The following is a 12,385-nucleotide window of genomic DNA, read 5'->3' as shown; positions in this document are numbered from 1 at the left end:
ACTCTTGTTCGTTCTCTCTTTAGCCCAGCAGGGCTCTGCTCTGGGCACTATCAAGGGCTACCTTTCTGCGATCTCTGCTTTCCTTTGGCTGCCAGACCAGCCTGCTCCTTTCAGGTCCCCGGTATTTAACAGTTTCTTGAAAGGCTTAGCGCATCTCTTTCCTCCAATTCCTTTCGTTATGCCTAAGTGGGACTTGAATCTCGTACATACGTACGTACGTAATGTGCGCTCCCTTTGAGCCGCTTCATAATTGTCCATAGCGTCTCTTAACTCTTAAGACTGCTTTCCTGGTAGCCATCACTTGTGCTAGAAAGGTGAGTGAGCTCCAGGCTCTTTCCTCAAAACCTCCTTTCCTGTCTGTCCATCCGGACAAGGTGGTTCTCCGGACCCGTCCATCCTTTCTTCCTCAGGTGGTCACTTCCTTCCACATCAGGCAGACCATTACTTTGCCCACCTTCTTTCCACCTCCGAATCCTTCGAAGGAAGAAGAGAGGCTCCACGTCTGGACCCAAAACGTGTGCTCTCCTTCTATCTGGATCGCACAAAACAGTTCCGGGTGGATGATCAACTTTTTGTTGGCTACGTGGGTGCAAAGAAGAGTCGGGCTGTTCACAAACGCACTATTTCTCGATGGGTTGTGTTGTGTATCAAGGCTTTGTTACTCTCTAACTAAAAAGGAGCCTCCAGTGGGGCTAGGCGCTCACTCCACCAGGGTGACGGCAGCCACTTCTGCCTTGGGAAGAGTAGTGCCTCTGAATGCCATCTGTCAGGCGGCTACGTGGGCATCGCTGCACACGTTCACCAAACACTACTGCCTGGACAGCCAAGTCCGGAGAGACTGCTTCTTTGGCCGTTCTGTTCTCCAGGACTTTCTGGTGTGATCTTGGTTCGCAGACCCACCACCGGGGTTGGTATTGATCGGGTATCTATTCTAAGGTAAGGAATCAATAACTAACGGGTTTCTTTCAGATGCGCAAGTTACTTACCTCCGGTAACAATATATCTGTAAGAAACCTTATAGATTCCGTACCGCCCCACCCATACTCCACGTTCTGCGAACTGATTTCTAGGGTTAAGGACATCCTTTCAGGGCCCTAGTTTTGTGCACCAATGGTCAGTGTCTTGCATGGCTCTGCGTTTCTGGCATGGAAAGTTGTGTACAGAACTGGCAGCGTGCGAGGGCGGCGTCTAAGTAGCTGCTGCTATATCATCCCGGCGACCACCACCACCATGAAGACGAACGCAGAGCCGACCGACGCCACCTTCCGACGCGCAGAGGTACTGCTGACGAAAAAACTTTCCGGATCCAGTATGACGCCTGGGGGTAATTCTAAGGTAAGGGATCTATAACTAAATGTTTGTTACAGATATATCGTTACCGAAGGTAAGTAACTTCTGCTTAACTTATATTACATGCAGTATCTGCAGGCATTGCACATGGGAGCTGTGCCATGTTGTCTCTTCACTTCTCTGCACCATGTCACTCAGCCTTCAATGGCAGTTTACATGAGCGTGATGAGGGGTCCCTTAGGGTGGCACAATACATGCTGCAGCCCTTAGGGACCATCTTTAATCTCCCTGCCCTACGCACCAGGGGTACCATTTACTAGAGATGTTCAGGGGCTGCTAAAGATATTGCCAGTCTCTGGAACAATTGCACAGTTTTAGGGAAAGAGGTCTTGCACTGGGGACCTAGATAGCAGGAACACAGTGCACGTCTGTCAAAATTGCATCAAATACCAGCAAAAAGTGAGGGTGACCATGTCTAAAAGGGGCGCTTTTCTACACCAATCCATTGAACTTCCTGTCTTTTCCACAGCCTGGTTTAGTTGCGAAACTGGCTCTCCATACTTTGGATGTAAAATGAGCCCTTGTGTACTGTTGCCAGAACCAAACCATTTAGGAAGTCACAACCCTTAGTTGCCTTCTCCAAACCTCATTAATAGGCGGCTCTAACCAAGAAAGGCATTGCCAAATGGATCGTTATATTCATCCAGACATGCAATGCTAAAGTTAACTGGACTGTGTCCATCCTCTTAAAGCTCATTCCACTCTGAAGAAAGGAGCTTCTATGGCCTTCCTGGGGAACATCCCAATAGCTGACCTATGCAAAGCAGCTATTTGGGCCACACGACACACCTTCAAAACACATTACTGTTTGGATGTCCTAGCCCGCCAACAAGCTAATGTTAGTCGGGCAGTGCTCTGTACACTTTTTCAGTCTACTGCGAAACACCTAATGGCTAACCACTGCCTTTTGTGGGAGAGTGGGGTACCGTTTTACAGTCTATGCACAGCATGTGCATCTACAGCCACACATGTCTCGAACAGAAAATGTTACCATGTTAGCATTTGTTCATGACATGTAGTGCTGTATAGTCACATGAGTCCACCCTTCTCCACGGATGCCTTTGGGCGTTGCAGTAGCCTTAACTATCTATTCTCCACTTTCACATGGATATTTCTCTGTACATGTATTTGCTTCACTTCACATCATCACACCATGCAGAAAACAATCTAACCATGGAGACGATGACAATGTGCTTTACCAGCAAGAGGAGGATTCACTATACCTCGTGCTATGAAACATCCAGGCCCAACACTAAAGGGCAGGAGTTTACACAGCATGTGAATCTACAGCACGACATGCCACAACAGGCACTTACAGGGTAACATTTTCCTTATTTTCTACTTTTAATAGGCAAAATGGTTAAGCACTCATTCCAACAGTAAATGTTCATAATTTAAAATAAATTATGCTAAATAAAGTTTCTAAATGAATAGATGTTAGACCTGGCATCCCTGGCGTGGTTTCCCCTGAATTTTTGCATCTATCCCCTGTATTTTTGACTTTGTGCCAGATTTAGTTTTTGCCGGTTTAGGTACTCTGGGCACTTTGCCACTGCTGATCAGTGCCAAAGTGCAAGTACTCCATGTGTAAATTGTGAATCTGATTGGTTATCCATGGTTACTGTGTCTGAATTACTGGTAAGTCCTTAGTAAAGTGCACTGTGTGCCCGGGGCCTGTAAATCAAATGCTACTAGTAGGCATGCAGCACTGATTGTGCCACCACCCCAGTTGCCTTTCAAATGTCTCAGACCTGCCACTGTAGTGTCTGGGCACATAGTTTTTAACTGTCATTTCTACCTGGCAAATGCACCCATTTGCCAGGCCCCAACCTTCTCTTTTCTTACATGTAAGTCACCCCTAAGATAGGCCCAAGGTACCCCCGTGGGCAGGGTGCAGTGTATGTTAAAGGTAGGACGTGTACTGGTGTGTTTTACATGTCCTGATAGTGAAATACTGTTTTTCGCTATTGCAAGGACTAGCTCCCCCATAGGCTATCATTGGTGCTGCCCTGTAACCTTTTACAAGTGTAGCTTTCAACTGGGAACAGCTAGAGTTTGAGTTTAGGCTCTCTGAACTCAGAATGTAATAGCACATATTTTTGTAAAGGTGGTTTTTAAATTGTGTGTTTGAAAATGCCACTTTTAGAAAGTGGGCATTTTCCTGTTAATCATCCTGTGTGCTTCTGACTGCTTGTGGATCCACTGTGTGGTTTTTGACTGACGTGCTGTTTGTGCATTCGCTCCAGACACTCCCATAAAGGGAGCGGAGGTGTGCCATATGCTGATGGGCCATCCTCGGCTAGAGTGGTGGGAGGAGTTGTCACTGACACCTAAATAGGCTGTGGCTGCTCTGCACAATGCTGCCGCCACGTCCTGTAGTTAAACTGGACCAGGGAGGAAAAGGACTGGTTTTACTGAGCTTGAGAGACTTTCTGAACAAAGACTTCAAAGGGAAAAAATGGGTAGAAGTATTATACCTAATACCCCAGAACTTAGATTAATTCTGGAATCAATAGGAGCCTCTGCCAAGAAGAGGAGCCAAAGAGCTATGAGGAAGAGGCTGACCCTTTGCTGTGTGTTGCTTTGCTGTGTTGGCCTGTAGTTGCTGCTTCTACCAAGGAGAGGACAAGCACTGGACTATGCTGTGAAACCTGCTTGAGAAAAATCTCCAAGGGCTTGTTTGTGCTTGCCTCCTGTTCTGAAGTCTCAGGGGCACAAAGACCTCACCTACAGCCTTCTTGAACTCCTCCACTGGGCAGTCTGACCTGCCTGGGAGTGCCTATTCCAGTTCTGGGCCCCTTGAGGTTGTTCCTGCTACGGAAAGCTGTGAAGAACTGAAGAAATCTTCAAAATCGATGCTTCGCTGTTGTTGTGGCTAAATTTCCTTACGCAGCACCGCCACACAAGAAATTGTGGCTGCTTAACCCTGTGCGGCCGAAGAAATCGACACAGCACCTGCCAGAGAAACCGCTACACACTGACTCCCCGGGCAGGCCCCGCTGTGCAGCCTAAAGAATCAACGCATCGCCGGTCAGCGGCTACGGAAATCAGCGCAGCGCCTGAATTTTCTCACGCATTGCACTTGTGCGGCAAGCTTTTCCAACGCAACACCCACAGACCAGACACGCCTGGGAAATCAACGCATCACTTCCCCTTATAATCGCGATTCGACGCATCACGTCTGTGTGCAGCAGAACTGTCGCATCACCTCACCAAGGACTCAGGAACTGACGCATCGCTGTTTTTGGACGCTTCCTTCTTCTGCAAATATCTTGCCTTGTAGATTTTTAAGTATTTGAGGTACTTTGTGTAAAAATGACAAATCCATAGATTTCTATGGACAGAATTGCTGGAAACCTTTTAAAAGTCATGTTTTGAGTTGTGTATGTTGGATTTTTGTCATTTTGGTCTTCTTTGGTTTTGATAAAGAAAATTTATTTTTCTCAACTGTTGTGGTGTCTATTAGTAGTGTTTATACTGTTGCTGTGTGTGTTTTGTTCAAATACTTTACACATTGCTTCAGAGATAAGCCTGTCTGCTCGTGCCAAGCTACCAAGGGGGTGAGCATGGGTTATCTAGGTGTGTAGCTTCCTTATCCTGACTATAAGAAAGGGTCCCTACTTGGACAGGGTGGATACCACTGCCAACTAGAGACCCCCATTTCCAACAATGGGCTTTTTTGGTTTGTCTTTAATACATTTATATACATGTTTTTTGGACAGTAAGTACTCTGACCAGGAGTAAAAGTTTAATCCAGTCAGTTCGGTCCGTCAGACATTGGCATCACCCAGTCGTGTGACTTACTGTAAATGTGAGACCGGGGACAATGGATGTCATTTTTAAAGAAGGGTGTTGGTTTTGTTTCCCCCAACATCAAAACTAATCCTTCCCTCACTGTTTTCCTAAAGTTGTCTTCTAGTTTTACCTATCATTACAGGTTAAAGAAGTTTTTTTTATTTTTATTCTTTTGTGCATACCTCAAGAAATATACAAATAAACAGATTGAAAGAAATACATAATTTATTAAAATATTTATTTTCTCTCCCCCCCCAGAAAAGACAAAGAGAATTTGAGGAATATATCAGAGATAAATATATTACTGCAAAGGCTGATTTTAGGACCCTTCTGAAAGAGACCAAATTTATAACTTACCGGTACGTACTTCTTTTTTTCCAGTAATTAAGCATTTACAAGTGTGATCAACTACAGTGCTGTCTTTATCTAGTGTGTTCTAACATCCATAGAAGGAAGTAACTTGCTTTTCTGTGATATTTGTATTTTTAAAAAGTAGAAAATATCCTTTTTTACTTTTATCATTGTATAACAAAGGACCCAGATGTTACAACTTTCACTTTTAATAAAGTGATTAGCTTCCACATTTGTTTACCTTAAATGGTACATAAAATTCAAATCCTGCATCAGTCTGTTTGCAAGCCAAATGTATTGTTAAGCGTCCAATGCACAGCTCTGTGATGCCTCTGTCTGGCTCATGGCGAATAGAAGCTGAAACAATCAATAAAATGTGCTCTTTGAAAGAAAACGTTAAAGGTATGCACTTTTGTTCGATCACAGTTTGCTTTTAGGGCTTAAATACACAACAGTTGTTTTCTTGTTTGTGTAACTGGTTGGTTAGAATTCCGGACCTAACCAAACATTAGTTCTTTTCGTACTTTAATAAGTTTAGAAACTTGTAATTACTAGAAACCCGGTCCCTGATACAAGACTGTTTTAGTACATGGGCATGCATAACATTTATTAAAAGTGATGCTCTTGCCTCAGGTTTGCACCATTGTACCCCTTTTTGAGAACCTTTCATCACCCTGTGGTGTCTTTGCACTTGAAAGTGTGTCTGGCCAGTTTAACATTCCTTTATTTTACATATTTGAGGCCTTCTTTGTCTTGAAACTGATGATCTGCCATAGGTAGAAGGGACCAATTGTCAAGCACATTTGCTCAGTTTGGCAAAGTCTCTACACTGCCAGTCTGCTTTTCGCCCCTTTGTGGTCACGGAAGGGGCTTTCAGCCGGGCCAGCTGTATCCCACCCACAAGATTACTCAAGTTCAGAAACCTCCGCATGGCTGTGGTTCCTTTTGACCCTGTGGGTCAGGCATCCAGAGTTCCAGTCAGTCCACGCCTCCCCCTGAAGCCTCTAAACCTTCCTAGTCTGGTTGTTTAATACCATGGGCGTCCGGTTGGTGGCAGAATCCGCCATCACCTCCACCACTGGCAAAACGTCACATCAGACAAGTGGGTTCTTCAGATAGAAGTCCTAGTCTAGATATGCGAGCCCTCAACTACTTCCTCAAAAAGGAGAAGTTCAAAATGCTCACTCTGGCTCAGGTCTGGTCTGCCCTAGACCCTGGAGACTGGATGGGTGGCGTTGGAGGTGCAGGACACCTATTTTCACATTCCCGTCCTGCCTGCCCATTGACGCTATCTGTGGTTCAGTGTAGGCCACAAGCACTTACAGTTCACAGTGCTCCCCTTTGGCCTTACCAGCGCCCCTCAGGTGTTCACCAAGGTGATGGTGGTGGTTGCAGCTCGTCAGCAAAGATCAGGGGTGCCAGTCTTCCCCTATCTCAACAACTTGCTGTTGAAGGCGAGCTTGCCCCAGACTATCCTCATCCACTTCCAGGCTATGGCAAATCTTCTGCTTTCGCTGGGGTCCACTATCAACGTGCCGAAGTGGCACCAGACTGCCACTCAGATGCTCCCTTTCATCAGAGCTGTTCTGGACACAGTGCGGTTTATGGCCTATCCTCCCGAGCGGCTAGTCCAGGATATTCAGGTTATGATACCAATGTTTCAACCTCTGTCCGGGATTTCAGTGAGAATGACTGATGCTGCTGGGCCTCCTGCTAGTGACACATGCCAGATGCATATGCAGGCTCTGCAGTGGAACCAGAGGTTCCAGTGGGCCCAGCATCAGGGGAATCTCTTCGAAGTAGTCCAGATCTTCGAGGTGACTGCACATGATCTGCAGTGGGGGCTAACCAACCACGATTGAGTCAGAGGCAGGTCCCTCTTCCTCTCCCTTCCACAACCAGATCACACAGTAATGACAGATACTTCACTCCTGGGAGAGGTGGAGATCAGCGGACTCTGTTCTCCAGGGGAATCCGGACTCCACATCAACTTGCTGGAGCTTCAAGCGATTCACTTGACATTGAAAGCTTTACTCCCTTCTAGACAAACCTCCCAACGACTGACCAAAGGTTCAGCACCTCAATCCCTGTCGCATTAAATTTATTGTCCTGTGCATCTACTTCCAGCACTCGCCGCCGTTGAGCGCCACTGGAATCCAGAAAGGGAAAGATACTTTTGGGTGGAAGGTGCACCAGAAATGTAGTCGGATAACAAGTTTTGTTCATCATTCTTCTTTATTTAAACTTGAATTAAAATCGGCCATCAGCCAACGCGTTTCTTTCCTTTTGCATAAGGAACTTCATCAGGGCTTAATATGTAATGTAGAGTACTCACAGCGATCCTTATAGGTCGTGGTAGTGTTGTCCGGGTATTCACCTCAGAGTAAGGGTAAATCAAGTCAAATCCCAGCTCGAAATCCAGATAGTCCAGTATCCCTGTTTATCACATGGTTGCCAGCAACAAGGTCCGGAGATGGAGCAAGACCTCTTTCAGCAATGGGGGAGAGCCTTGGTTAGATCTGTTTGCTTCTTCAGAGAACGCGCAATGTCAGTTATTTTGGACGCTGGAGTTTCGCAGACAGCACTTGCTCGGCGCCGCTTTTCGTTTCGAATGGAGGTCAGGTCTCCTGTATGCCTTTCCGCCAATACCACTCCTGTACAGGCTAATCAAGAAGATGAGCGACCGGGCCCAAGTCATTCTTGTGGCCCCGGATTGGGCATGGACAGTCTGGCAATTCTGAGCTTCTACAACTGAGCATCGATCCTTCAATCAGGCTGCCGCTTCGGGAGGATCTTCTGTCGCAGCAGCAGAGAAGGGTCTTCCATCCCAATCTTCAACTCTACGCCTTCTTGCTTGGAGATTGAGCAGCAGCAGACGACCAATTTGGACCTTCCTCCTGAAGTCCGTGGTGTGATTTAGGCAGCCAGGCGTCCCTCTACCAATACTGTGTACGCCTGCCGGTGGCAGAAATTTTTAAAATATTGCACAAAAGGTCTATTTGCCCTCTTTCTGCTTCACTCTCACTTGTCCTTTTTTTTTATTTGACCCTTGCCAGCAGGGCTTTGCTCTGGGCATGCTTAAAGGGTACCTTTTCAGCATTGTCTGCCTTCTTGAGACTGCCAGACCAACCCTCTTATTTAAATCTCCTATTTATGCCTCAGTGGGACCTTAATTTGGTTCTCACCTTCTTGATGTGCGCTCCAATCAAACCTCTGCACAACTGCCCCCTCCGGCTGCTTTCCATCTAAACAGCCTTTTTAGTGGCAATAACTTCTGCCAGGAGGGAGAGTGAATTGCAGGCTCTGTCGTCCAAGCCTCCTTACCTGGCCATCTTACCTGATCAGTTGGTGCTTCTGACTAGGGCCACTCTCTTACTGAATGTGGTAACACCATTCCACGTGTGGCAGTCACCTTGCCCACTTTCTATGCTCCTCCTCACCCCTCTAAAAAGGAGGGCCGCCCACACCATCTTGACCCATAAAGACTGTGGTCGTTCTTCTTTGACTGCACTAAAGAGCTCCGGTGGATGGCCAACTCTTCGTGAGGTACGTTGGATCAAAGAAAGGTCGTGTGGTGCAGAAGAAGGCTATCGCGCGATAGCACAATTGCTATGCTGTTGCCAAGAACAGCCTCATGAAGACTTAAGAGCTCATTCCACCAGAGCGAAGGCTCCGACCACAGCATTGCAACTTGGTGTTCCAGTCCTTGACATTTGTCAGGCAGCAACGTGGGCATCACTGCACACGTTCACTAAGCACTACTGCCTGGACAGTCCAGTCTGCAGGGGATCTCCTTTTTGGCCACTCTATCCTGTAGGACTTTCTGGTCTAAACTTGTCCTCAGTCCGTCCTCCGGGAATGGTATTGCTTGTGTATCTATTCTAAGGTAAGGAATCTGGAGCTAGATGGCTCTATCAAATGGACAAGTTACCTTCGGTAATGCCTCATCTGGTAGAGACCTAATCTAGCTGCAGATTCCTTACCGACCCACGCATCCTCCCTGCACTGAAATCTGGTTTTTAGGGTCAGGGCTGATCCCTTTCAGGGCCCTAGTTGTTCTAAACACACCGCTGTCCGTGCACTTAATGGCTCAGCGTTCCGGGTGTAGAAAGTCATGAAAAGTGACTGACGTCAACACGCTGAGGTAGCACCTATATAGGTGACACGGACGCCACCTTTGGCATGGACGCCGTTGGAGCCTACTGGCGAGCAATGGTATTGCTCGAGCAAAAGTCTTCCGTATCCAGCCTGACGCCTGGGATTTTCTATGTTGAGGAATCTGTGGCTAGATTGTCGCTACCAGATAAGGTGTTACCAAAGGTAAGTAACTTGCCCTTTAATGTGTGCATGACCTTACTGTCTCTTTACCTCAGTAATTGTGTTTTACACTGCCATGTGTATTTTGATTATATGCATTTTCTCCTAAAACTATAGGAGGACAGTAGCAGATGCCATCATCTTGCAGACTGGCTAGTCGACATCCATAGCTGGATGCACTCAATTTGGCTATGCTTCAACGTTTCTAAAATTCAGATGTTACTCCTTGCTATAGTGAACCCCTCACCTTTTCCAGTCACTTGTCCACGCTGCTCTGGCAGTCTTCCTGTCTTCGCCAAGGTGTAGTTATGCAACTCCTCCTAGATTAATCCGTCACCTCACCAGAACCTGAGGTTTGTGATAAATGGAACACATTATCATCTAAAAAGGCTAGAGAACATTTACTTTAGTAACATATCCACATTGGTTAAAGAGAACCAAACTTCATCCAGTCGGGCTGTAGCATCTTCTAGAACACTCTCCTCAGAGGCTTCCTTCCTTCAAATTTTCTACCTCACATCATGTGAAGAGTCTCCCCTGAACTCTGCTCAGTTAATCTATATCTTGTATAACTAATTACGAACAGTACAATCTCTACTATCAGCAGCTTACCAACTGTTGAAGAAATCTGACTGCTTTCAAGGTCAGACATTGCTAAAAAAAAAAGGCCCTTTGTTTTCTTTGTCGCTGGACCTTCGACGTCAACCATCTTCCCTCACCTTTAACATCGTGACATCTCCTTCTGCGGCAATATTGTCGTCGTCTTTGCTGGAGAGGGCCCAGGTCCTTTAAGGATTGTGTTGTCTGCTGCGGTTCATGCTGTGATGAGGGCCGCCTCTGTCTCTCCCTCACCCTTATTGTCTTCGACCTGAAGACCAAGCAGACGTTGCAATCCTTTCTTCTGTGCTCAACAGGAAAACAGGGGCTGCATACTTAGTGCCTGTCCTTCTGGAAGAACTTGTGATCGCAGTTGTCGCAAAACTGGAAGAGTGTATTCTCCATTTAGGCCCTTCAGGGAGACCCTTGAATGGGCATTCTCTAAAAGTCTGCCCAAACTCTTCTTCTTTCTCCAAATTCTCCTCTTGTACCTATTATTCGATGATGGGTCCAATTGGGTTTTCAATGTTTTTCTGTTATTTCTTTCCAAAACTTTTCTTTGTTCGAGTTCCTTCAGTAGGCTTCCAGACCCAACGGCGGAAAAAAAGATTCTGAAGATGGCGACAAAAGTGGGAGCCTCCGTAGGAGGAGGAGATAGAGCTTCACAGGAAGCACAAAATGGGCAGTTCTGTTGATGAGATCCCCACAAAACAAACTAGAAATAAAGAAAGGACTAAAGAACAAGAAAAGTTGGAAAATTCCAGACCCAGCCACTAGATGTTGGAATAATGCACAGCATGTCATGCTACAAAAGGACTTTTCAGAACATGTGGCACACGTGGGAAGAAGAGACTACATTCAGAAGATCAGCATAAAGACTGCATATACTGTTTCTATCCATCTCACAAGTTAAGACTGTAAAATATGTTGTAAGTTTTCCTCAAAAACTTTAAATGACAGAGGAGAGATTGTTATCATGGCTCCAAAAGCTTAAAGCATTCTTCAAAATCTAGCAAAAAGGTTCAAAAGAGTAGGAGGGCGGTAGGTCAATGATGCCCGCAGGGTAAATATTGAGGAAGAAGACCATGACAGGGTAAAGGCGCTGGTTACAAAATCGTACTCTACATTTCTTGGGACAAATTTGAAATTACCTACCAAAATTAGGATCAGTAGCAACAGACCTTTTGGGTATTAGACCTGATTACCTATGGTCATACTTAGGATTTTATTCAAAAACTGCCCCAACTCCATCTCGAAAAATATCTCCATCTTTTGAAATACGAAATTCTAACAATGGTCAGCAAAGAAGCCATAGTAAGAGTCCCTTGCAATCAGAAAGAAAGGGTTCTACTCCTGTTTCTTCTTGAAAAGAAAAAAGGCAGGGGAATGGAGACCCATTCTTGATTTTACAAAAGCGAAACAAATATTTAAGGAAGCCATCATTTTGCTTGGTTAGGATTCAAGACACATCCTTCAACTACTCAATCATGCCACTTACATGGCAACATTAGATGTCCAGGATGCCTACTTCATATTCCAATTCATCCAAAACACGGCACATTCTCAAGATTCGTAGTAGCCAGCAGCCATTTTCAGTTCAAAGTTCTTCCATTTGGACTAAAACCAGATCCCAGTATTTTTACATAAATCCTTGCCCCCAGTAACTGAATTCCTAAGACAAAAAGAACACCAAGTGTTACCTAGACGAATGTTTAATAAAAGCGCCTTCTCACCAGATGGCAAAGAAATCAACCAGAGCTTGTCTTTAAGTTTTCAACAAATTAGGCTCCACTCAGAACCCACAAAAATCAGTTCTTTGACCATCCGGAAAAAGAACGTTCCTGGGTGCTACCCTAGATACTGTAAAATACAAGGTATACCCAACGTGCAGAAGGTGAGTCAAGTAAATACATTTGGAAAGTACAGTTCAAGGCATATGAGCTGCAGATTGTACACTATGCATAGATTGCCATCT

The 12,385-nt window shown here is 45.6% G+C and overlaps 1 protein-coding gene across 2 annotated transcripts in view; it reads left to right on the top strand.

Moving 5' to 3' along the window:
• Window positions 1-12,385, top strand: part of TCERG1 (transcription elongation regulator 1) — a 698,295-nt gene that overhangs the window by 660,339 nt on the left and 25,571 nt on the right. For both annotated transcript variants that reach the window (XM_085618107.1, XM_085618106.1), the window contains one exon: window positions 5,404-5,504. In XM_085618107.1, coding sequence (XP_085474233.1) covers window positions 5,404-5,504 — 101 coding nt within the window. The remainder of the gene's footprint in view (window positions 1-5,403; window positions 5,505-12,385) is intronic.

Source organism: Triturus cristatus, chromosome 7, assembly GCF_964204655.1.
Source record: "Triturus cristatus chromosome 7, aTriCri1.1, whole genome shotgun sequence".
Taxonomy (NCBI): domain Eukaryota; kingdom Metazoa; phylum Chordata; class Amphibia; order Caudata; family Salamandridae; genus Triturus; species Triturus cristatus.
Note: the sequence above shows the minus strand (reverse complement) of the source record. Positions and strands in the feature narration are given on the sequence as shown.